Below are 27,421 nucleotides of genomic sequence, written 5' to 3'. Positions count from 1 at the left end.
TGTTTTCAGCCTCTCAAACATAGATTTTTTCTGCTTTGTTTGTATATCATAATTAACTTGATATCTTTGGGTAAAACTAGACATTCAAAGACATCATGTTGGACTTTGAAAAACTGGGATGGACATTTGTCACTACTTTTTGACATTTTTGTAGACATAATAATTAGTTATTTAATCGAGAACATAATCGGCACATTGATCGGTAATGAAAATAAACGCTAGCCGGCGCCTTAATGCCAGTAAACCTCTACATGGACTCTTTATTAAACAATGAGCGTTCGATAGAATAATTACAGTTATATCCAAATTTGACAGAAAGACAGACAGATAGTCCGAATCACAAACACGCAGACAAGACACAGAAAGATTCCACACGGCCACAAATACAACAGTTAAATATCTGGAGTGGAGTCGTTACAACATTGAAACACTGACTGACACCACTGGTACACACGCAGTAGGTGTAAAGACCGTTGCAAGCTGTCACGAGACGTAAGACTGCAGTAGGTCTGAGGTCAAATCCAGCTTCTGCAAACCTTTACAGGCCTGCGTCTGAATTTAGAAACAGATGAGGTGTCTCTTTGAGATGCTACACCCAGACCTTGGCTTCCCAAATGTATGCACCTATAGATGAGTATATATTCCTACCAAGTTTTTCATGGCACATATATCTTAAATATGCCTTTGTCTTGCATGCTTCACAATATTGCTCACATTTGTTGTATTGACGGAGAAATTCATGATGAAAACATGAATTATTATTTAATACACAAAGTACGCATCGGGTTGATCTTACTGCTAAGCTGCTTTGAGGAATTCCAGTCCTGCTTGATGACGGGTTCGATTCACACATTTCAGAGAAGAATTTGACCTGATGTGGGAGAATCAGTATTTACACACTGCCTGAGGCGACAGTAACGAACGAGGGAGACGAAGACGAGGTAAATGGTTACAGAAAGGTCAAATGAAGGATTTAAGTCCAAAGGATGTTTGTTTTTTCCAAAACATTTGTTGCCGTGGATTTTTTACAGCGAGATGCCTTCTGTGGAGATTTGTGGCAACCGTCCCGCAAAAAGGCGTCAAGGTTTGTGTTTCATTTCAGTTGCAAGTATGTATGCTCATCATTTTCTCTCGCTTATCCATCTCTACTTCTCTTCCTGCTGTGTGGCGTTCTCTTCTCTCACTCTGTGCTTTCGTCCGTTGCGCCGTCTCCCTCTTCTTTGTTTGTCTAGATGACATTTTCAAAAAGCTGTAGAGACCTCATGATGTTTTCATCCTGTGCAAAAGAAGGAGGAAAAGTAAGTGTGAGGAGAAAGTCATCCAACAAACACCATTTAATTCAGTTTACTGGCCACCAGGGGGCAGTAAAGGCCTGCCAAAAGTCACTCAGTGATCTCTGCAGACAAACTTAGAAAAACTAATTGATAGCCAGTATAGTGAGCGAAGGAAGAAGATAAGCAAAGCATCCGAGAGACCTTTTGTAAACAGTTTGACTTTTTTTTTCACAGCAGACATTTTGTCACAGTAGGAAAAACATGTGTTACTAATAACATTAAAGATGGCTCTATTCCATCAATGGAATTCAGCCATCTTCAATTTAATCATCTACACCTGTGCTTTTCAAAATGTCTTCAGTGAAAAAAAGCCAAATGGACCCTCAGGATTATGTGAACTTTAATGAGTTAGAAGAGTACCTCACGACAAGAGAAGATGAATTCATCCAGAGTGACCACACCGTCTCTGTTTTTGTCCATTTTCTGTGGAGAGAGAGACACACACTGTCAATGCACTTGTCAAAGGTGTGTCAGGAAGACATGAAAAGTCCTATATTATGCTTATTTTCGGGTTCTTGCTTTAATGTTCAAAAAACACATTATTTTTCTCATACTGTCTGTCTGAATAAACCTGTGTTCACCCTCTGTCTAAAACTCTTTAAGCAGCCCCCTTCTCAGGGATCACCTGTCTTTATCCTGCACATAACCAAGCTTTTTTTTAAGCAGTTTTTCAAGCCTTAATTATATAAGACAGACAGAGGAAATGGGGTGAGAGAGAGAGGGGAAGATATGCAGCAAAGGGAGTTGAACCCACAGCCTCTGTCTCCAGACCTTCAGCCTCTTTACATGGGGTGACTGCTCTAACCACTGTTCCACTCACTGCCCCCAGCACCAAGCTATCATGTTGTTGTTATAGTTTATTTAGTCTCTTTTATTTGCTCTTAGGCCATGGTGGACTTCACTGCTCATGCTAACTACCTAGTTTTTCCTCTGCTGTTGCTGCCTCCGGAAATGTAAAACACGTGTTTGATTGTTGTAGCCTTGTTTGGTCAATCATTAATGATTATGTTGTTGCATTTCTATTAGACTGAAATAAAGGTTTAAGACATTGTTACCTGAAAGAAGGCATCCACATGCTGTTTGGGCGCGTCATTTTTCAAGACAGGGTAAGTGTACTTCCCCATCATGTCGTATATCGCTCTGACGATGTCCGTCATCTCCTGAGATACAGAACAGAAGTACATGCACACACGCACACACACACACACACACACACACACACACACACACACACACACACACACACACACACACACACACACACACACACACACACACACACACACACACACACACACACACACACACACACACACACACACACACACACACACACACACACAGAGTGACAAAAGAATATAAAACCACAATGTCATTGTAATGACAATCGGGAAAATAATGCATCTTGGGTGTGCACGCATAGACAATACGCACACCTCTTTGTTGATGTATCCATCTCTGTTGATATCGTAAAGGTTGAAGGTCCACTGTAGCTTCTCAGTGATGGAGCCCCTCAGCAGGATGGACAGAGCTGTTACAAAGTCCTGATGGAGACAAAAAGGGCAGACTTAAAAACTGACAGAGGAGAGCAAGTTCGCAAATACAAACTTGAAAACGAAGGATTAAACAAACCTCAAACTTTATTGAGCCGCTCTGTGCCGTGTCAAATGCGTTGAACAGGTAGTGTGCGTAGGTGCTGGCATCTGCAGGAAGAGGAAGAAAACACTCGTCAGCACACTGGGTTGAAATGACGCAGACATCAAGACAGACTCAAACAGCACTACACACACTCTCTCTTTACCTCCATGTGGGAAGAACTGAGAGTATATTTGTTTGAAAGTTTCTTCATTTACGATGCCACTTGGACACTCCTGGAAGGAGAGAGGGAGACGGAAAGAGAGGGTGAGGGGGAGGGAGACATGAACTACAGACACCAACCAGAGTGATGATATAGAGGTGGAAAAAGACTGATGGTTCAACAAAGGCATACTCAACTTGCTTTGCCTGAGGGCCACTTTTTCAGAATGACAGGAGTCAAGTGGCCAGTTAGCTTAGCGGCAGAGGGCCAGGGAATCCTTCCCTACCACTTGTTTTTATTAGCTTGATGATTTTTATGTACTCTGGCACCTTATTTACATTAAAAGTACAAAAAAGCCCAATGTGAGTCCATTTAGTTTTCATTATGATATCAGTGGTCCATCTGGCACCCTAGCGTGGGCCACATTTGGCCCATGGGCCATAAGTTGAGTATCCCTTGTTTAACACTTTGTAAAAGAAATGGCCCACCAGTGCCTACACTGGCATTTTTGCTTATTGTGATTTCTTGCAGTATCTTCGAATGGTTCTTATCCCTAAAATGTCAGCAAAGTTTACCAAATAAACACACAAAAACAAATTGATCCGAAAGATTTCTAAATGTAGAAAATATCTCTTATCACTTGAGTTTTAACAATATACGTTTTTTTAAGTTTTTGTACAGGATGTCATCACAAGCGTACAATGTGATGACGGGAGACAAAGACGCTTTCTGCTGAAAATGGAATGAACACTCAAGCTATACAGGATCATATGAACAACAATCATCCAGCAGGAGGTCTGTTTTTGAGGAAATCAATTAAAAGATTACAAAGTCGACAAGAGACTGGCTTTTGGTTAAACCTCTAAAATTCGTATTATCTCACTAAATATAGAAGAGACTGCAGTTGCAAATTCTGCCCTTTTGCCCAGGGGATCACTATTGAGTCTAGTTTTTACATTGAGCTTTAATTTAGCTGTAAGTTGGCAAAACAGACATCTGAACCTTGGTGATATCTGAATCTATTCTTCTAATACTTTGATATGTATCACAACTTAAATGTGGATTTATGTTGTCAAAGAAAAAAGGGAGGGCTATTGCTAAGAAGATGTACCATATCAACAATTAAATGAATGGTAAAAACACAAATAATATAAATACAATATAGTGGTAAACAACTAGCAGTCAAAACCAAATTCAGTCTACCGGTAAATTGTTGGTTTTTTTCTGGGGGGGGGGGGGGGCACATTAAAACTGTACAGAATGTTTAAATAAATCTACTTTAGCTGCAACACAGCAATATATATATATAGAAAACGTCCTTATTTTGCACCTTACACAGGTCATGTATGATCCCTCCGTGTCTCTCTGGACTTTAACCTGTAGAATATGTTGGGGTTGCTATAGTTACTGCACAAGCAAGGACGAGACAGATCTCAGCAAATCTCTCAGAAAAAAAACTTTTAAGTTCATTCTACATATGAGCACTAAGCGAGCTATGATCAACCAATGGACAACCTCGGTATGTGCTGTATGTATCTATGACGCATTTAAGCGCGCCTGTATGGCCACTTACATTCTTGAAGCCCCGGTAGAGCACCTGGAGCTCTCTTTTGCTGAAGTTGGTTATCGCCTCTAGCTGGTCGAGGCCCTCCGGTCGATGGCACACCATGGTCATTTCCAAGTCATCATCAGCTTTGTCTGAAGGAACATAAAGCAGTGTTCCTTTACCCAACTCATACACAGCGAAGAGTGAGTAAACGAAAGGAAGGAGGAATAGATAAATCTAATACAACTAATATAGAAAGGACGGATGAGGGGACAGTCTGCCGCAATGAAATCTAAAGAAATAATAAGACTTGCTCGTTTTAAAACGAGGAGAGGATTAGAGGTAGAGGTCAGTCTAACAGCTCCATGTTCCTCCTCCCACCGGCCCGATCATTAACAACTCATTATTCTCCTCGCCAGTGGGGAGGGGACAGAGGACAAACCATTGACTCTGAGACAACACGCACACACACGCACACACACACACACACACACACACACACACACACCTTGAAGCAATCCACAATGTAATAATTATGCGTAATACTATAACTGCGCATAATTAGAAATAGATTCAGAATATGATAAGGGGTCATAATGTGAAGCAGTAAAATGCTAGACATAAAAACTTATTGGTGAATAAGTGATAAGACTGTACGTTTTATGAACACTGTTTCAGAATAACGTCTGTGTCATTGTCCATCACTGACCTGCCTGAACCTTTCCACTTGTGTTTGCTTTTGTGTGGAGCGTAGAGACCTGAAGTCATCCTGCTTTATAATCGTTTGTTAAAAATCCAGTGTGTGTGTGTGTGTGTGTGTGTGTCCTCAAGAGTGATGTGAATGCTTTGGAGGATAGACTGTTGGACAATTAGACATTTGTGTCAGTCAGCTGGCTGTGTAGACTCAGAGCTAACTTCACATCCAATAGGTGCTTTGTTGCACAGATACAATGAGCGAGCTAAAGCAAATGAAGTGTCACAGAGCGCAGTGTCCACACTGTCCTTGGCACCTCCGATTTTGAAACATCAACAGTCTTGAAATAGAAACATTTTCTATCTGTGTGGCACTGATGGTCAGTGCTTTGCAAAGCTTCATTGCACTAATACGGCTTCAGTTCAGAGAATCATAGGGAGTAGGTCAGCATTTTCTCTGTGCCAGAGACAACTTCATCCTACTGCTAAATAAAACCTCAGTAAACAGCCCATTGTTGAACTTATCAGCGGTCTTTTTCATGTAAATAACTGCACAGAAGTGCTTTTGGGTTTCAACTACAACATGTTTACATGCTTGTTCAAAAAACATTACTGTCTGAATATACCTGTATTCACCCTTAGGCTGAACACTTTAGCGCCTGTCTCTTTAAGAACGCCTGAAAAAAGCCGGTTGCCGGAGCAGCATCCTGAGCACGTCTGATTGCTTGGTATTTCCAGATCCTCCGCATCTGCGCTCTCTGCGTCTCTGCACCATCACTGCAGCCGGGGAATGTCTGTGACGGCACTGTACTGGCACTTTCTACCTGTATATAGTATAGTTGTGACATCACAACCATATTTCTCTAAAGTGTCTCTGAATATGGGTTTTGTGCATTTCTCTGTGGATTGAGCAGTTTCATACTTTAGCAGTATTTACAGTATAACACACCTCTACCTGCAAAAATCACTTTTTATAATATGGGCCCTTTAAAAACAAAGTGGGTTTTAATTTAAATACAAATTATGACGTTATATCCCTTTGAACCTCAAATTCAATATGGCACTGTTAGTGTCATCATTGAACATGTCGATACGATTATGTCGCAAAACCACAATTAATTCAAACTGTAATAGCCCACATAACATACAATAATATAGTATGCTATCCAGCTAGAGCTTAATATAAATATATACTATTATTTTCTACATAATGGGTGCATTATTACATTGACTTTGTAAAACTTCTGCTGAATTGCTAAGCAGTCTTTATATAGCTCCTTTCCCCTACCACACGCACATACACACACACACACACACACACACACACACACACACACACACACACACACACACACACACACACACACACACACACAACCCCTGGAGGCCATTCAATTCATCACTCAGGCAGATCAGTGTTTCTCAGTGTCACAGTCAAGTTTAGGTTCACTCTCATGGCTCAAGGTGAGGTTATTTACACCCAATTCCCACTAGTCTTCAGGTATAGCCTACTTACTGTATAATCACACACACACACACACACACACACACACACAAACACACACACACACACACACAAACATAGACACAAAGTGTGATGTACACATTCTTGTAAATGCATTCAATGATGCTCTTACTGTACACTGTCTCACTGAACAAGTGAATCAACATCACAGCTACTGTATTCTTTTTGGTTTAATCTAACATTGTTATACCCACACAGTATAGGATCCATGCACCTATAGAGTTAAAGACTATGCACATATAAGGGTTTCACCGTGACAATTGTCCAGGTTAAAGCCTTGATGACACCTACAGTCACAGAAGAAGAAGAAGAAGAAGAAGAAGAAGAAGAAGACGAAGAAGAAGAAGAAGAAGAAAACGAAGATGAAGACGAAGAAGAAGAAGAAGAAGAAGAAGACGAAGATGAAGAAGTCGCCTTTATTAATTTCGCAAGGGGAAATTCAATTTTTTCACTCTGTTATTATACATGTTACACACACACAGGCCCGAAATACACACAAATGCACAAACAGGACCTATATACTGTACATGCAATTAATGGAGAGATGTCAGAGTAAGGGGGCTGCCAAATGGATCGGCGCCCCGAGCAGTTGGGGTTTGGTGCCTTTCTCAAAAGCACCTGGGCAGTGCCCATGGGATTAACTGGCACCTCTCCAGCCACCAGTCCACACTTCATTCATGGTCCACAAAGGGATTTCAAAAGTTAATTTCCAAATACAATGCATAGTTATGCCAAGTTACACCAATCACTGAGGAGAGAGGACTGTACAATCTATGGTCTGTATAAACAAAATATCCCTGACTGAACATAATTAAAAACACAAGTGAGAGTCCGGATCAGTCATTATTCAGGATGACATTTGATTTCACCTTCACTCAGTCCATGTTTTCTCAGCACAGAACTGATGATCAGATGTGTTAGCAGTGCAAGGACATTTCAGCGTGTACATTAAGGACATATGTGCACGCATTTAAAAAAAGAAGCCAAATAGGTGGGGGAAAATGCAACATTATGATGAAGAAAACAAAGTCTTATAGGCTAATTAAAATCACTGATTAGTAGCCATACATGAAGACATTAACAACGTAAGATTTGTAAATAAGAAGCTGTGGATCCTGAATATGAACATGAGTGATGTAATTTGTTAATACTTTTAGTATTTATCAATGATCAGGGTTAACTTTCAGTTAGTTGTAGCTGTATTAGGCTCTGTTTTTGTATAATGGATGACAGTAAGATTGTATAAAAGTGATGTTTACTGAGGGAGATTTAGAGACTCAAAAGCAGCAGTGGAAAAAAAGTGCTAAATAATATATTTGTATTTCTTTCAGAAAGAAGCTTCTGAACACATACTGTATCTAACACTCCCACAAAAATAATCCAGATTTTAAAAAATCAATTACTTTGCTCGAAGTGAAAACAAAACCTCTCAAGTTTGTTGGTTTTGCGGGTGTATCACAGTGATAGTAGTTGTAATACTGACTCACCCTCTACGGTGATGACTCCCAGTAGGTGCAGCATTTTGACGGACCCGCAGCACAGCAGAATGATGGCTATAGTGTGTAAACTGTTCTCACTCTGCTCCTCTTCTCTTTCCATTTTTCTGTCTTTCCTCTAGAAGCTTTGTGTCTCCAACTCACCTCTTATTCCTTCACTAGTTCACTTGTTGTTTTAAATTATCCCACTTTTACCATATAAAAATATGTGTGAACAAACTTTCTATTCTAAACTTTGAAACTTGCAATAGCTTTTCACCCAATTCTGACTACGGCCGGCTGCGGTTTCTCTCCCTCCCTCTCGTGCCGTTAAATGCCTTTAAACTTTCTACCCATCCTGCCTTCTCCTACAGTGAAATCAGCACTCGCCTGCCTCCCTCTAACTCTGTCTTTTTATCCCCCTGTCCCTCAACTCCTAGGGGCATCTCACTCTCTTATTCTGACCTTCACTCCATCCCACTAACTCTCCCCCCAACCACACTCCCCCTCTGGTACAGTCACTGTGTGTCCTTCACTTTGGGGACAAAGCTCTAACTTAAGTCCGACGCGAGCAAGCTGTAACAATGATAAACTCCCCTTCTACTGTAGTACCGTGCGCGTTAGTCTTGTGACCGGACGTCTGTGTGTGTATGTATGTGTGTGTGTGTGTGTGTGTGTGTGTGTGTGTGTGTGTGTGTGTGTGTGTGTGTGTGTGTGTGTGTGTGTGTGTGTGTGTGTGTGTGTGTGTGTGTGTGTGTGTGTGTTATTTAGCGGATGTTGATTTATTGGCCCCATTAAGACACACAGTCCTCCCCGAACAACAGGAGGCATAATTAACTACAATGTGACTCTTCTAAATAAACATGCCTTTTAAAATGACTTACTCTACTATGTAAACAACACTGTATCCTAATCTGTAATTATGAATACACCCAGTGAGACAACAGGATCCATCCCCTTCATATGGTCTTAATATTGTAACCCGTCGAAATTGGGAAGAAGCTGCTATAAGCTGTAAGTACCACCAGGGGGCAGCAGTAACCAACACAAAGGACACCAGTGTGCGTCAAAGCTTCTAATAATGATGGGCTGTACGTTTCCTTACACATGTTACTTCAGATGTAGCTGATATGGTTAGTCGGAGCATGAAAAGGCTCAGAAAATAAGAACAAAATGTCAAATAAAATGTGCCATGCTCTTTAAATATAAAGCATGAAATGACAAGAGAATTTTCCGTAGTGTCTCTGCACTGTGACCAGCTGGTACACTAATGTGGATGTAAAAAGGAGCTGTGATTGCCCAAAGAGCTGAAGTGTAGCCACTGACTCGCAGGCTGCAGGGGGCTCTGCTGTATCAAGAGGTTTCCCACAGAGTTGTCAGTTGAAGGTTTGCTGTATTTACTGTTCTAGGATTAAAGCAGCAGCGCTGGGTTAAATTAAATTTAGTGGCAAGAGTAGCGTTTAATTCAATATGCCAGACATTTAAAAGATGTTCAGCAGTGTAAACATCACTTGTTAAGGATGATTTATTGTGTTCGTTCAAGTAATACGCCTGCAGCTGTTTCTCACTGTGACCAATCAGCAACATTTCCTCTTTTTCGACAGATACTATGCTACAAGTAATGTAGGGTATCAAGAATATTAAGGCTGAAGTAGGTAACTTATGTAAGAATAAGTGTTTTTTTAGATTTTCTTAAACTGTCATTCGATTCATCTTGACAGCATTAGATAGATAATCTGTACAGAAAATCATATTACTGTATTGCCTAGTTCAACCATCCGAACTTTCTGAAAAGACTTAAAGCGTGATGAATTAACATGTATGCAAATGTGCTTTTTAGCCCTTCTCTGTGTGATAACATACAGCTCATATTGTTGTTGTCTTTTCTTCATTTTGTAATCAAACTGGTAGCAGTGAGCTGCATGTCTGGGATCAGATGAAAACAAATTTGATCCGGTTATTCCTACTTTTGATTGAGCACTTTGACTTTCAAACAAAAAATGTTAGAGACATTCACTTCAAAGGAAGGTGTCTGCTTAGGGCCCCCTGACCCACTGGGACAAGAATTCTGTTTCTCCCATTTGCGAATATGTGAATTATTTGTATCTGAGTGTGGTGTTAAAGACGATTTTGGAAGCAAATGTCAGATTGCAAGTTGTTTTTCTGTTTGGGCGGATAAAAGGCTGGGCTCTTCTTCTAGACGCCTCAGGTGAGTGGCACGACTCTCATACTAGTGGTTAGCCTTGTTTTATAGGCTACATTCATGGTTAGTGGCGTGTTGCAGTATAATCATCATGGCTCGTAGAAGAAACTTTAGTAGTGGCGCTCAGTACCCTTTTAAGGATAACGTTAGTATTGCTTGTTAGCAACCTGTTTCCTTGCAACATTAAAGTTGTTTTTTAAAATAAAATGAACTGAACATAGCCAATGATTTTAATCTGGCTACTTTTGCTTGGTAACTAACTACATACGTTTTCTTTCAACATTAAATTTGGGTTTTGATTTAATTTTTTAATACATTACATATTAAATGTCCACATTGCCCCAAGTAGTTTAAGGTAAACCTTGTTTTCTAGCTATTTTAAATTGTATTTTTGTAGATCATGTGTACATAATTGGCTAATTGGATAACTTACATATCTCGATAAAATTGCATTTTGTCGTGTGGTAAAAAAAAAAAAGAAAAAACCTGAAGATACATAAAACATACCTATTTAATGTCTTCCAGCCTGTATTAAAATAAAAATAATGATAATAATTTCAGAGATGAAACATTTGGAGCAACCTCTGCTGCACCAGGTCCATGACTGATGCTGAGGGCACATCATCAGAGATTGCAGGGTCATCATCCCACTCCACTGATGTAACTGCATCTGCTGAGGCACCACATCCTACCACATCATCTACTGATACTCTATCTGCCTTGAGTTCCTCTCAAATTCTCAAATTGAGGTTTTTATAAATATACATACATAGTATATTTCATATAAAGTAAGAGATGCAAATGTCCATCTCTATGTGTGTTCATTTAGTTATGAGCAGTGAGTGTGATTTGGTGGTTTTGCTGGGATCGTTTTGGAGCAGAAAACTAAATCTTGTCTTAGGCCACATAAATCCGAGGTCTGGCCCCATTATCCATCCATCCATCCATCCATTAAAACATGTACTGCTAGACACCTGCATCATTTATTTTGCAAAAGTAAATCTGTACATTTAGCAGGTTAGAAGCACAAAGATAAAATAATAAAAGAGCTTTACGTCCATCCGTTTCAAAAGCTAGTATACGACATGGAATTTGACAAGGACAAAAACCCTGAACCCATTTTTTTTTAGTGCTTGTTTGGAGTTTTACAGTAAGCGGTGACCTGAAATGTCAGCAAAGAAAAGACTGCCTGTCAATCTCCCCGGCCAGCACCCTGTCACAAAAAATACTAGAAACAGGATTTAACTCCGAGCTTTCCTCTGCTGGCACATATTTTTAATGTTAGCTCTCATGGCTCCTCCATCTCTTCCTTTCTTCTGTTGCCCACTGAATCCCCCTTTCTCCTCCATTTCTTCTCTCTCTCACTCTGCCAAACTCTCGTCTCACTCATGCTCTCTTTCCATCTCGTACAGTGTCCTGTAATCCTTGCCAGAGAGTGTGTCATTTGCATAATCTGAATTAGCCTAATCTGCCCCTGAAGAGGGCTCGCTCTCACCGGTTTCTTTAATGGCAGCGAGCACTCTCCAAGAAAGCAGCAGCTCCACTGGCCATTGGTTCCCTGGTGGTATAGAGGAAGTATCTTAAAAACTAGATTTCGCCATGCAAAAACGGCACAACATAATCGTGTTCCGTGGCGTGAATTCAAGATCTCGTTCTGCGACATTGTTTTTCCACAGTAAACATCCAAACCAGAGTGGACACAGGGCCAATCCCTGAGTGGCCTTTGGGTGGTTCACTGAAAGTCCAATGACTCGCACACACACACACACACACACACACACACACACACACACACACACACACACACACACACACACACACACACACACACACACACACACACACACACACACACACACACTTAGCACCCGTGTGCATGAAACAATATATACTCCCATGCTTGCATGCTCGCACATGCACACACATCTGTTTGCTTACTCAGCCTGTGAATGAGGACGGAAGTGCTGGAGGGTGTTTGCAGTGTTGTGTTTGTGTGTATGGAAGGTCCAGCCAAACACACACACATACACACACAGAAGTCCACCTAATGTCACTTCCTCACATATTAGTGTCCCACTGCTGATTATCTTTGGGAAGAGGGAGTGAAAAAAACGCTCTTTTATACACACGTAGCAGCATGCCAATATTGATTTTTTTGGAGTAAATACATGACTAGACTCAAAATCTGCATGAGTACACAAACACGCACAAACACACACACACACACACACACACACTGCTGAATGCCAAGAGAGGAGAATGACGAGATGACTTAATAAGCACTCACACCAGCTAATGGGAGCGTGGGTGATGGAGAAAGGGAGCAAATGAGAGAGAGAATGGAGGCATAAAAGAGAAAGGAGAGGGAAGAGAGGTATGGAGATGAGGGAGCCATGAGCAGCTTGTGGCGGTGGCATTCGAGTGCGGTGGGGGAAATCAGAAGTAAAGATAAAGAGAAACGAGTGTGGAAAAAGAGTAGAATGGGGAAACAACAGGGAGAGGAGAAGGCAGCAGGGCAAAATGGATGGGAAGAAGATGTGAAAGGGTGGAAAAACGAGTGAAGGTTGAGGAGAGGGGAAGCTTGGAGGCAGAAAGCACAAAGAAAGCAAAATAAGAGAGGGAAGCAGTGGAGTGAAAGAGAAGGAATGAGGACATGAAGAAGATTGAGACAACATTGCTGCAAAGAGTGAGTGAGGAGGACAGAGATATAGGGGCTGAAAAAGGAATGAAAAATTCACCACAGAGGGGAGAAAAATGGCAGGTGAAAATCCTGCAGGAGAGAGGAGTTGTCAGTTGGCAGCCACAACAGATACAAAGGGAAACCACAGCTAGCCTGCCAAACAAAAAGGTGGGAGAAACAGGTGGGAGAAAAGTAGAGACAAAGAGGCTGTGAGAAACTCTTGACATAAAATAAAGACCAACAAGCAGCCTTGATGAAAACCGACAAGCAGGCATAAAAACACTCAGGAAGGCACAAGGTGCTTTCTTCCTCACAGCGCAGTGATGAGCTTGTGCTCAGAGGATCAATCATTGTAGGAATCTAATCTCACAATATTACAGCCGTGCACCGTCTCCCTGTCAGTGTCGCTGTCAGTGTCAGGATCCCGGATAACAAGGTATCTGCAACAACACAGATGAGGAGGGAGCACACATGCACCCCCACCCCCTGCACTAATTCTACATATTACAGCCCAGCATGTTAGAGTGGGAGAGGGACACAAACACAACACCAGAATTTCAAACAACCTCTAAACAAGCCCCCAGCTCTACATCCCATGCTTGTATGCTTTCGCACGGGCAGCGGCGGAGGCTTGTTTTTTTTATTCGCAGGAGTCAGATTTCACACGTTTGCACAACGCGAGTGCATCTACAATCACCTCATTATTCGAAATAGCAACGCATTTACGCCTCGCCTTTTCTCAACACCAGTGGGGGAAAGGTGTTTATTTTGTGCTTGGGTTGGAAAAAGAAAAGAAGCTTATTCGAAAGATGAAAAGAAGCTTATTCGAAAGATGAAATGAGCATTCACTTGGAAAATGACCTGCATGGTGTAATTTGCATTGAAAAGCCGTTAATAGCCTGCCTCAACAAATAAGTTTAAATGACTGAATACAATTAATAGGGGATATTTTCATTCTGGCAGCGGTCTCCTGCTCAGTGCGGCCATTCATTTCAGCAGACTGTTTGGATTGGTTATATTTATATAAATGAGGTTTACAGCCTTTTTATTAGAATGAGTAACAAAGAGGGAGTACAATATTTCTCACAGGCAACAGGTCTTCGTGAATTTTTTTTTTTTTGCATATTTGCATCTCTCACCATCTCTGTCTCTTTCACATGGCCTTGACTTACTTAGAAATACCCTAATCTCATCGAACCCTTCCGTCAATCAACCCCACTACCCCTCCCACCCCAAAAACTGACATCTATTGTTGCCATGGCTACCGTGCTTCCAAGGTAACAGCAAGACAGAAAAGCAGAGTGTGTGAGCAGAGTGACAAATACCTTCGACATGTGTGTTTACCAGCGTCTGTGCCCACACCTGCATTCAGAGCGCCACGCGCACTGACACACACACACACACACACACACACACACACACACACACACAGACTCAAACAGAGTCAAAGAAGCCTTCTCTCCTTCCTCTGTTTGCTCCATCAAAAAAATCATCTCAACAACAATCACAAGGCTGCACACAGTGTCGCACTAAAACTTTGTGGCGGAATAATTTTTGTCCCTTGGGAACACCTGTTGGTCTCTCTCTCCAACACACACAAACACACACACACACACACACACACACAAACAGCAAACCATATGCCCTCTTTCTTTCACTGCATTTTAACCAACATACCAGCAGTTATTAATCTTAGGTCTGTAGCCATATACGTGCACTGTACATTTGTACTGGAGTGTGTGTGTGTGAGAGAGAGAGAGAATAAAACACATTGTTAAAAGTTTCACTGTCCATATGTTTATATGAGGGTATGCACATGCGTGTGTGTGTGTGTGTGTGTGTGTGTATTCCCTCACCCCTGGACAGCCTCCTTGTCTTGGTCTGCATGGTTAGCGTACCCACCACAGCCCCCATGTTTGCCGTCGTCGTCGTGGAAACAAGCGTGTCTGTATGCTGTTAGTCTGTATCTCTTTTGTCACGTGTTTGGACGGTTAGAACGCGCACACATACTCCCTCGCTCTCTTTCCTCTTGTCATCCTCCCCTCCCTCCCTCTCTTCTTCTCTCAATGGCTGCTCTTGGCAGAGACCCCTCTCTCTATCATCCCTCCTTTCACGCTTTCTCACTCCATCGCACGGCTCTCTCTCTCTTTCTCTCTCCTCTTTTTCTCCACACACACTCCCACTACCAAACTCCCTCCCTCCGATTTCCTTGTTTTTCATTAGGGGTTGTAGCCACCCTCCCCTCTCACCTCTCTCTTTCTCTCTCTCTCTCTTTCTCTCTCTCTCTCTCTTTCTCTCTCTCTCTCTATCTCCCTCCCACCTACACCCGCAAGCCAAGAGCCAAGCGGAGCATCAGTGATTCAATATGAAATCTCCAGGATGTTGATTCACTGAATTATGAATTAATATGAGTGTACCCATTGATTTGTAAACGATAACACCCTGTGTATCACTCCGGGGAAAAAAAACAACAAACATGCCCTGTTACTTTTCACACCTAAACGCATCTGTTTCCCTCTGATGGAGGCAATGTGCAAATGGATACAGCCTGAAATATTGATTTGAGAGGTAAATATGAATTATGGAGGGAAGAGAAAACATATGCATATGACAAAATTTATCAAGAGCCCTGTGCATCACTTCTGTTTTCCCTCAACGTCACGGTTCGTTCATGAAAAGGCCACTTCCATCCATCAACACCTCCGTTCACTCAATCCATCATTCCTGTTCATCCGTCCATAAGACCCTCATACACATACATGTTAACAGGGTATGGATAAACTGTGGATGAAGAGAGTATGTGAGTGTTGGCAGATTGGCTCCAAGGGTGGAAAGAAAGGAACAAAGAGAGATGGGCAGGCGGCAAGAGAGCAGAACGCAGTAAAAAGGCTTAAAGTCGAGGGTGTAAGAAGAGAGAGAGAGAGAGATTAAAAGCAGCAAAAGGCAGGAGATGAGAATAATGTGATATTTAATAGGGTAGAAACAGAGGGATCATGACAAGTGTCAGGTAATACTGCGTATGTGCTGATGCCTGTGAGAGCTGCACACACACACACCAGATGAAATCACATTTTAATTAAGGCCTGATCGATACAAACAAAAGGTCTGCATTCTCACTTGATTAAAGTACAAAGAGACAAATTTGAAGACAGTTACAGATGACAAACGAGAGACCGTCCTGCGATGAGATCACACCAACCGCGACGCCAAATCAGGCCAGCGGCTTACAGGGGTTTTCTGAAGACCTTGCCCAAACCACAACCAACTTCGATCTCAACTACAAACCTGTAAATGTTGTGACTGTATCTTTTACTGTTATCGGATCAGGGAAGTAAAGTGTGGTCACTGAATAAGTGGTGCCTATTTGATGTAAATTAGTACATTATGATGGGAGCTTATGAGTTAATGCTCTATTTTTTTTTCTAACTTAGTCTTCATTTTGATCTAAATATATACCTGTAACATTTCGTGACTGTATGTTGCAGAGTGACAAAATAAGTCCACAGATACCACAATACCAGCGAAACTGTTGCAGCTGGTAAAACCATGTGTTGAGCTTGTGTGCAAACACTCAGTTTTTACTTGTAAGTAAAGGTAGCAATACCATTTTGATGCCTTGAATCTTTGTTTGGCGCTTGCAAAAAGAGTTTCTCACTCTCCTGAGAGAAGACCAGTCAACCAAAGTGCATTAATTGGATCAAAGAATTGTCCATAATGGTGGAAAAGATAACTTAAATTATTAAACATAAACAATCACCAACAACATTCCCATGTGTACATGCAAATTCCAGACAAACGTGAACTGTGCCTGAGTTGACAGTGTACAAATAATGAAGGTATGACAATGTGACGATATGGGAACCCCTTTTTAAAGGAAAGAGAAATGCTTTGTATTTTTTATCTTTATTTTTTAAATTTAAATTTTTTCTCCTTATTGATTTGCAGCTTATTATGTTTATTTGATATAGAAATTATATATTAAAAAAGGGTAGCAACACCACACAATTCCCTTAAAAGTAAAAGTCACATTGAGATCAGATCGCTTGAATTCACACATTACCAACAATGTTAACAAAAGCTGAACATTATTAAGGTAAAATTACTATCTGTCCTAGATGTAATGGAGAACGCACTAAATACTGCAATCAGTTTATAACATTGACACTCAACAGAAACATGCTGGATGCTCGGATCTCATCCTCTCATCACTGGCTGATTTCCAAATAAAAGCTGCTAGACGGAGGACAGGACATGTGTGATTGTGAACTATGATCGAAGTTACAGTTTGGTGGAAACATTTCAAATCCTTTTTTGGCCGCCAAATGAGCAAAACATAATGTCTAATAATGAGTTGCAATCGCTTCTGCAAATGATGCATATGTCAGGTTTTTCAAAAGTCCATTTTTTCTATCAAGCCATCCACCCGTGATAATGCTTCAGCAAATGTAGCGGCTGCTCTGAATATGGGCCACTTTTTGTCTGCTGATGGTGAATAATGAACGAGGCGTGATTGTTTGGAAGCCATGTGGGAAGATTTAGTTGGAAAGATTTGGTTTGGTGAGTAAAAAAATCTGCTTCTGTGAAAATCTGTTCATGAATGCTCGGATGTGTGCCTGTGTGTGTCTTTTTTTTTATTTATTTATTTTACACAACAGCGAGAGAAACAGAATGGACAGCAGTGGGGAGTAATGCTTACACCCACACACACACACACACACACACACACAAACACAAACACTGCTCTTCCGCTCTCCTTGCTCAGCTATATTGTAAGACACCTGTATTGCACCTATAGGATTTAACAGGCTATCAAAGTCATTTCTCACTTTCTTCACTGCAATTCATCTTTAGTCTCAAACAATATCCATCCATCTCTTTCCCCTCCCTTATCTATAAGTTTGTCTCCAGGCATCAGGCCTACACCAATACTCCTTTGTCTGCCGATCTCTTCCTATAAATCTCTGTGAATGCATCAGCCTAGTGTTCTTGACGTTTCAAACTGTTCCCCCGACTTCGATCTCAAATCTCCATCCCTCTCTGTATCTTCCTCTGGTCTCTGACAGGCCAGTTTTCACACACTGACAGAAATGTTTCTCTTCCAGTAATCATTCCAAAGTCTGTCTGTAGAGCAGAGAGAAAGCCAGAGGTCAATGTGTGTGTGTGTGTGTGTGTGTGTGTGTGTTTGTGTGTGTGTGTGTGTGTTTGTGTGTGTGTGCGTGCGAGAGTGTGTTGGTTTCTGTATTTGCTGCAGAATCGCCTGGTGGTTCCCTGCAGGCATGTAAGGGAATGGCCGCAGGCTGTTTTACAAGACCCGCTGTCACACTTTTGAGGAAAGAGAGGATAAGAGAGGAGCAAACAGCAAGAGTAGGAAGAAGTAGGACAGCAGTGCATCCGGAGGAAGGAAAAAAAAAGCAGAGAAGGCAGAGATGAAAACATATTTGGCAATGAAAGGATGAAGAAGGAGAAGGAGGAAACACACCAGGAAAGCTTCCAGCTGGAGATTATAGTGCGATGCAGAGAGCAGAAGAAAGAGAAAGAAGTGGGTAACAAGAACCAGGAGAGTGGGCGAGTGCCAGTGAAGGAAAGAAAAGGCAGTGGGGAGAGCAAGTGGGACATGCAAACACCAAATTTCCAAAGAAGGGGATGGAAGAACAACGGGAATGAGGGGGGAAATATGGGAGAAAGCGTGAGAGAAAATTAAACTCTAAAGATCTTTATTAAGATCAAACCGCCGGGTGGAAGCTTCAACAAATCAGCTCAGCTCCTCAGAGCAGCACATTGAGACCAGCCTCAGAGTGAACATGCAGGCCTTCAACATTAACACTTTTCCTCCTAAAAGGTTCATCCCAACAGATATAGATTATAAATCTATCATGTAACTGTGTGACACTGTCTTGTCGGTAAACAAGGCTTTAGCAATTTCTCATCACAGGCAGCCTTGCTTTGGTCGGGGAAGAACATGCCTATTAGAAAAAAATCAATACTGATATCTACTGCTGTCCAAATAAGACTCACACAACCTTCTGTGTCTTTATTAGTTGATGCCCGCTGAGCTTCTTGCCGGCTCCCATCACATTATGAAAAAGGGAATAATTAAAGGAGCCTCCGTTATTGATCTGCCATCATCTAGGGAGAGAAGGAAGGAGGAAAAAAAGAGAAAGAGGGGCTAAGTAGGGACATAGATAAATGGAGAGAGTGAGAAATAGTGATGCAAGTGTAGAAAGGAAAAAAATGTGGAATGGGAGAAAGCGGGAGATGAAGTCCGAATGGAAGATAGAGAGTGATAAAAGGGGGGATCGATGAGAGAAACCGCACAGACAGAGAGAGAAAGACAGAGCATAGGGAATAAAGTCATCTTCCTCTTCAACACGGTTTCTCCTCCGGCGTTATTCTCCAACTGGTTTGACGTGGGACGTGTAAACATACTGGCAAAGGGAGGGAGCAGCAGGGAAACACTCTTCCTGATTTAATACTGTAGATTGTTGAAAAAAAGGAGGAACAGAAGGAGCTCAGAGTAAAAATCCGTCAGAGGGGGAGTTTCAGACCTATAATGATTTATAAATGATATACAGTCCAATAAGGTTGAAACAATTAGACGATTTATCCATTAGTTGATCAACGGAAAATTGACATAAATTGTATTAATCATAATATTTCAAGGTGAGGATTTGAAGCTTTTCTTTCCAAATATGGTAATAATATGATGATGATATCCAACTGAATGTCTTCTGGACCAGAGGTCGGATAAAACAACTGAATTTACTGAATATGCAACCTTGGCCTCCCATTTTGTACTAGTGGGCACAGTGGAAAAATAAAGCTAGAATAACAAATAATATCCAAACATGCACACAGGTTAAGTAATGGCAAAGTCGTACAATAATGAATTTATGCAGAACAAATGCACGGCCCAAATGAATCCCCAGATGAAAATAAGACCCCAAATGATTAGTTAGCTGCAGCCCTAAAGTGCAACAATTGTAAACTGAAGAATGTGTTAAATTGTAAACTGGCTTTGTATCTTTTTGTTGCTTCCTTTAAACACATGTAGACTGTGAACCATGAGTCACTGACCTGATGCTTATCAGGGCACAAGGACACATCATGCATTATTTACAGCAAAACCACAGGCACAAACACACATACACACATATCGGATGACTTGCTATTTTCAGGCAGCGTGTTACTTCCAGTGTCACATTGCTCTGTAACACAAAGAGCGGTGCAGTGAAGCAAACAGAAACACAAATACATACTGTTTGACTATGTGATGATAAATGACCCCCGTTGCTTGTTTTTTTATTACACATTCACTTTGGTATTTGCATCGAGCAGGTAATTGAAGGTGTTCATCTTTCCTATGTCCTTCCTTCACACTGCAACAGATTTTATTTCTTAGAGGTCACAAACCAAATCCCCTCCGTGACTTGTGGTCCCCTTCAGTAATTCATCATTTAAAGGTCCCATATCATGCTCATTTCCAGGTTCCTGCTTGTATTTTGGGGTTGTACTAGAACCGGTTTACATGCTTTGATGTTAAAAAAAACATTATTTTTCCTGTCTGAATATACCTTAAACTTAGACTTAGACATAGACTTCTCTTTATTGATCCCTTTGGGATGACTCGCTCACGAAAATTGAATTCCTGTATTTATCCTCTGTCTGTTTTAGCTCCTGTCTCCTCCAGTTGGCTCTGATTGGTCAGTGTTTATAGGTCTTTTGCATCTGCGCCCTCGGAGTCTCCGTACCTTCATTGCAGCCGGGGAATGACTTTAACGGCAATGTAGCGGCACTTTGATCTATATATAGTATACTGTAGTTGTGACATCACAACCATACAAAAGTCCTCACGGCTCGTTTAAAGACCCAGTTTCTGAACATGGGCTGTGTGTATTTATCTGTGGATTGATCATTTTGATACTTTCCTAGCATTTATATAGCACCTTGACCTGCTATATACGCTATTAAAAAAATACATGGAAATCTCCCTTTTTAACATTATGGGACCTTTCAAAAAGAAAGTAAAAACTGGCTGCTGACATTAGTGAATTCATTATTGCCCCCGGCAGAGGAATAGAAAAAGGGTTGGAATGGTAATGTAACTAAATAAAATATGAAATATAGACAAGAACATCATAACATGTCTTTCTAATATGAAGCAAAAAAGAAGTCTCAAGAGTGTTTCATTAGTGTTGCACTGCCTCTTGTTTTACTCAGTGGATAACTAGAACTATGCCAACTAAATGCTTAATGGACAACTTTCTTACCCTCGATGTCCAGTAGAACAATTTTGACTTGAATTCAAATCAGTTCATTGAATTGCGTTTGGTGTAAAATTCTCCTCTGGCAACATCAACATTTGAGTCTCATTTCAGCTGTTGCATTAATTTAGTTCAAATGATGTGCGTCACTGCTGTCATAACTGTGCATACAGGCCTGACACTATAGTCAGAGCTAAGTAGCTATCTATATTCATCATCTGCATTTCTCTCATTGGCTCCAGTATTTCAAAGACCCTTAAGGCAAGCCCCGGGCTGAGCTGTCTACGGAGATAAATTGCATGGAAAATGTTGTTTATCTTAGGAGAAATGAGCAAAGCACTTGTCTGCAAATATTATGCAAATCAAGCATCTTTAATTATACACTATATTGATTTTTTATTTAATATAATGCTCCATCGTGGGGTTTCATTTGCAACACTGAAAGATCAAACGCTGACAGTGGATCTTAAATGGACAGATTTTTTAAAAATGGAAATAATTCTTCCTTGTGAAAATATTGAGTGCAGTGTAAAGAAATATGAGATATGAGGGTGTAATATCACAATTTCATCATCACACGCTCATACTAAGTCACACATTAATACACACATGCTTCAGGCAAAGGATTAATCAGAAACCTGTATTCATGTTGCCATACTTTTAATAAAGTTCTTTTGCTGTCTTAATTGGCCCTTTTGGTTCACTTCTTTTGATGTGTAGGGATGAGAGAGAGGGGTGGAAACTGTAAAGCCTATTAAAGAAACCGGGCTCCCCTCAGCTATTTAGCCCTGCAGCAGATGGAAACATTGAACCGCAACACACTTGTTCTCCAAAAGGCCCGCAAACAATCCCACATGCACAAACACACACATATTTACATATATTCTACCAGCCCCAAACTAAAACTCTACATGAAAGCAGTTGGAGTGATCTAAGAGGAGGCCAAGGCTCTCTTCTGAGGAAAAACTCAGAACACAAAGAGATGTGAGGGTTCGATGGAGCGAAAGAGACAAATGGAGAGCGACAGAAATCCTGAGATAAACAGCAAAGGCAGAAAAATAGCGAGAAGAGAGCGGCTCTGGGAATAGGAGAGAAAAACTTGAAGGGAAGAACTCTTAAAAGACAAAATGAGGAGGTGAAATGAGGTGAGAGGGAGCAAGACAAAGAGAAGGCGAAAATTCACTTGACAGAGCGAGAGAGTAGAGAAATGAAAGTACAGGCAAAAACAAATGGAGCAAACAGACAGGGAGATGAATGTGTCGGCAAGCTGCAGGTTTTGTAGTTTATAACACACCCGCTCGGAAATATTTCACAGGAGCAGAGTAGTTTGTGCACAGTGACACTGGATTTTTTTTTTTGCCCCAGATAACAAGAGATACATATGGATGATACGCACAGATAGTTTCCTTAACACCAACATATGGTCAATGAGTTGGTCACTCCCCCCAGCTATATCGCTGCCTCTCACTTCTCCAGTGGGAAAGCAATGGCTCTATGTAGCTACACCTGCTTCAGTTTGTACAGCGACTCATCACAATTAAAAAAATAGGACTGCAAATTTGGTGAGCTTTGAAACCAGCGCATGTCATTCACCATGCACGCCACAGGCTTGGATATGGAGAGCAACTGAGGTTTAGTGTCTTGTAAGATGTCGCTATTGTACTATATTATTTTAAGATCACGATTGGATTCAATTTTTCGTTTTTACATTTTTAGCCCTTGTTAGTCTATGGAGTCTTGATTCGTAAAAGATCAACAGAAAGTTGTAAGCTCATTTCAATACAATTTTGATTTTGAATTGAAACCGTCACACTCCTAGTATCATGCACAAGGATAATGGCCACAAACCTGCGATTAAAGGGGAACTACCCATTGTAAAAATGTATGCCCATTTTCAAAATGCATACATCTTGTTTCCTTGGCCTTGAATGTTCAATCAATATTTGTGAACATGAGCTGCTCGCTCAAAGCCAGAAAACAGAGAAGTGAGTATCAAACTTGTGATGTTATTAAGTATAAAGTCTGGAGCACCATAGATAATGAATAAGAGACTGATAGTCAAGTTTTTCTTTTCTTTCATACACCCAAATGAGCTTTTTTCTATTATAGTGTTGTCAATTTTGAAACAGAACATCTTTCACAGTTCATTGTCTGTGGAGCAGTTTCAGACTTCATACTTAATGACATCAACATTTGAGTTTCTGGACTCAAGTTAGGGTTTGGGAGAAACTTAAAACCTTAAAATATGTTTAAACGATCATTTAATGAACCGGTTTTACCTTTGTTTAATTTTTAATCTTTGCGCTAGTGGTAAAGGTAAAGCCTAAGTGGAGTCACATCAATAGTGTTTTTGTTGTTGTCTCATCACATCAAAAGTCATCAGATTCAGAGTCTGTCACGCCTCTGTCTTGAACCAAGTCAGACTGTATTTTCAAAAGTTAACTTTAGGTCTATTTGAGCTGTTAGTTGGTGGTGATCACTGTCGATTTTATTAACAGAAACAATGACAAAATAAGTCCGTCTGTTTCCAGGATTCTGGTGAGACGATGACGAGACAGCACCGACATCGTCAAAAATGTTGTTGTTGACAAAAAAAAAAGATGGGACTAAAATGTAGTTTTACAAATGAAAAGTTAAAAAAGAGAAAACAAAATATTATACAGGTAGACTGTCTTTTTCTGTGCAGCAGTGCAATGTCCTGTGCCAGTGCGCCACATCAGGACTATACAAGCAGTGCATTGACTAAAACTATACTAAGACAGTTATGGTTTCATACAAACTGGAAAAAGTCATTAAATATGATTAAAAAACAACAACTAACAAGGACATTTGACAAAAGACTAAGACTAAATTAAAAACAAAATAGTATGCACAATGCACACTTGTGGTGATCAAGGATGGGCCAACCTTCCATGGTAATGAATCCTGCTCTGCTTTCATTAGGGCAGTTTTTATAACGCAGCAGCAGATGGTGGAACACACACACATTCACTGACACTGCAAACCCCCCCCCCCCCCCCCCCACACACACACACACACACACCCACCCACTGCACCCCCCAAGGAGCCACGTTGCCACCTCGCCTCAACTTTTCACTCCCACTTTTACCCATCTCTTTGCTTCTTCCTCACACCATAATAGTGCAAACTTCAAAGCGGCAGCTATTTAGGTTACTAACCAGAGGAGAGCTTCCCTGCGTAAAATGGGCTAAAAAAACCTCTCAGTTGCTTTGTAAGCATTGTTGCCTTCTCCGACTAGTAAATGGGTTAGAGGAAAATGTGTGTCGTCTCAGTAATCTTTCTATAGGTATCATATTTCAGGCTCCACCTTGTAAATGTGTCTCAAGTATCTGTTCTGCACACATCTGAAGCATCTGCCGAGAGCTGTTGCCATGCAAAGAAATGAGGCGCAGGTCGGGAAAATAAACAACCCACGCAGGATGCTATGTATGCCTGTCTTTTATAAAAAAACATTTACAGGGTCTATAAAGTGCTTTTCCAGCTATTTAAAAAACTGTGTGGTCTGACTATTGTGTTTGACAGGTATAACAGAAAATACAGACAGTTTTTCCTTACATAATATTCACAACCCATAATTTTCATCACTTACATCGCCTCCACAGTTTTTATTAAACCATATGTAGCACAAAGCCTGTTTTACATGATATCACTTTAAATGTCTGTATTTTCCTCCTGTTCTACTACATTTGACAGCGTGGCGAGACATTATCTGACTCCTGTGTTTTGTGTCTTCAGTCTGTGGGATGCAGCTCTGTGTCTGCTGGTGTTAACCATCAGGTTTGAGGTCAAAAGACATAGTGCAAACCATGGCCAAAGGCTGAGGGATTACACCACACAGATATACACATACACACACACCACTGCCACATCCGCTACACACCATACACAAAATGTTCTATTTCATGAGTGAAGCATGTGTATAAACATTTCCATGGACAAACACGCACACATTAGCGTTCATGCATTAAGTCAAGTGTCAGTGCCAGTTTCCTCCTGTCAAACAGTAGCAGGGTAGACAGGAAGCAGGTTGGTTTGGAGAACAAACCCAGGGAAAATACCATCACCTTTTATAGACATGGCAAATGGCATGGCTGCACACACAAGGACACACACACACACACACACACACACACACACACACACATATATTCCGAAATCCATAAGACAGATGGCTTGGAGATTGCATCATAAACCAATAATGAATGACATTTCTTTGCCAACTTTACATCCCTGCTCTGTATAGTGCATGTTCAGCTCATTCCCATAATGCACTTCTTGTGCAATATTCATGATTGAGGGCAAATGTACACAACTATGTCATTAAGGACCAAACACACAACGTGGCAGGTGCTCCTCTCATACGACAGCAACATGTGAACACACAAACAACTCCAAAGTGTGTTTGAGAGATAGATTTCAACATTTCAAAAATATTAATACTAATAATCTTACCTTTGCGGAAGTTCACCTGCTTGGTTTGCATGGAAAAGGTTCCTACCACAAGACCCATGTTGACTTCTGGCTGCAGGCAGGCTGTGTGTGCTTGTGTGTGTGTCTGTGTCTGCGCGCGTATAATCAAGGTGTTCTAGCGATTGTGCGTACAGCAGGTGTGTGTGTGTTGTAATTAAGTTAGTCCATCAGCCAGCTGTACCTATGTGCAGAAGTACAGAGATCACTTCTCATGCTGCCTCACACTCACACTGCTCTGCTGCTTCTGCTCAAAGCTGTGTGCATGTGTCTTTGTGAGTGACTGAGTGAGTGAGTGAGTGAGCGAGAAAGAAAGAGAGAGAGACGATGTGTGTGTGAGATACTGTGAATGAAAAAGAGGGCGCACATGCACTGTGAGGCTACCTTTGTCTACGCTGTCACTGAAGCTGCTATTTTACATCCTATCTCTCTCTCTCTCCCTATCGTGCAGACACTCCCTTCCTCCTCTTCCTCTCTCTCTCTCTCTCTCTCTGTCTGTGTGCCCCCAGCCACCAGACTGTCATTTCATCAATTCCTCTGTGCCTCTTTTCGTATCTGCCTCTCTCTGTCTCTGCTTTTCTCTACTCCCTCTTCCCCTTCTATTCCTCTCAGTCTCTCTCTTTGTCTGTCTGGTTGGGGATATAGGGATTGCACACTGTTGCACAGGAAAAGACAGAGACAAAGGAGAGGTAGAGAGGGGGGGTGTGAGAAAAGAGGATGGGAGGACAAAACTCAAGGGAGAGAGACAGAGAGAGAGAGAGAGAGAGAGAGAGAGAGAGAGAGAGAGAAGGGGAAAAGGAATGAGAAAATTATGTGGAAGAAGAGCGGGGAGGAGGAGGAAAGCAAGAAGAGACAGAGACAAATTAGGAGGATTCACAAACGGCAGGGAAGGCAAAGTGAGGGGGTGATGGTGGGACGGAAGGGGGTGAAAAAAGAGATAGAGAGGGATGAAGAGTGCAAGAGGTGAGGGGAGATAAGGGAGGGCGAGACTGATTCATCCTGTTTTGCTATTCAGCAGGTAAACGGCCTGACTGTGGAGAGTGTATTTCCTGCTCCATCTACATTCACGAGTCTCACAATGTGTGTGTGTGTGTGTGTGTGTGTGTGTGTGTGTGTGTGTGTGTGTGTGTGTGTGTGTGTGTGTGTGTGTGTGTGTGTGTGTGTGTGTGTGTATGTGTGTGTATAATTATCCTGTGGGTCACGGACAAAGCCCTGTTCATTTGACACCGCTGCATTTGCAGGAACGCCACCTCGCATATGTCTTTGTCGGCATCAACGCGCTGTATCAGATAGGTTTTTGCTTTCAAGTCTGCTGATGAATCCATCACACAGGCAGATGACCGGGCCACACACACACACACACACACACACACCCACACACACACAAACCACGCACACACCCTTTATTACAATACAAC

At 41.4% G+C, this 27,421-nt stretch overlaps 1 protein-coding gene across 2 annotated transcripts; it reads right to left on the bottom strand.

Moving 5' to 3' along the window:
• Positions 1-248: 248 nt before the first annotated feature.
• kcnip1a (Kv channel interacting protein 1 a) lies at positions 249-26,236 on the bottom strand. 2 transcript variants are annotated; one of them, XM_083915876.1, is made up of 8 exons: positions 25,989-26,236; positions 4,706-4,830; positions 3,136-3,205; positions 2,967-3,037; positions 2,771-2,878; positions 2,390-2,494; positions 1,695-1,757; positions 249-1,276 (listed from the first exon to the last, which is right to left on the bottom strand). In XM_083915876.1, exons 1-8 carry the CDS (start codon positions 26,044-26,046, stop codon positions 1,229-1,231), a joined length of 648 nt encoding a protein of 215 aa, XP_083772002.1. In that variant the 5' UTR covers positions 26,047-26,236; the 3' UTR covers positions 249-1,228. The 2 variants fall into 2 exon arrangements, with proteins under 2 accessions (XP_083772002.1, XP_083772001.1); XM_083915875.1 differs by lacking the exon at positions 25,989-26,236 and adding an exon at positions 15,111-15,207.
• Positions 26,237-27,421: the final 1,185 nt, after the last annotated feature.

The sequence above is a fragment of the Echiichthys vipera genome (genome assembly GCF_963691815.1).
Source record: "Echiichthys vipera genome assembly, chromosome: 6".
Taxonomy (NCBI): domain Eukaryota; kingdom Metazoa; phylum Chordata; class Actinopteri; order Perciformes; family Trachinidae; genus Echiichthys; species Echiichthys vipera.
This window is presented reverse-complemented; position numbering and strand designations above follow the sequence as displayed.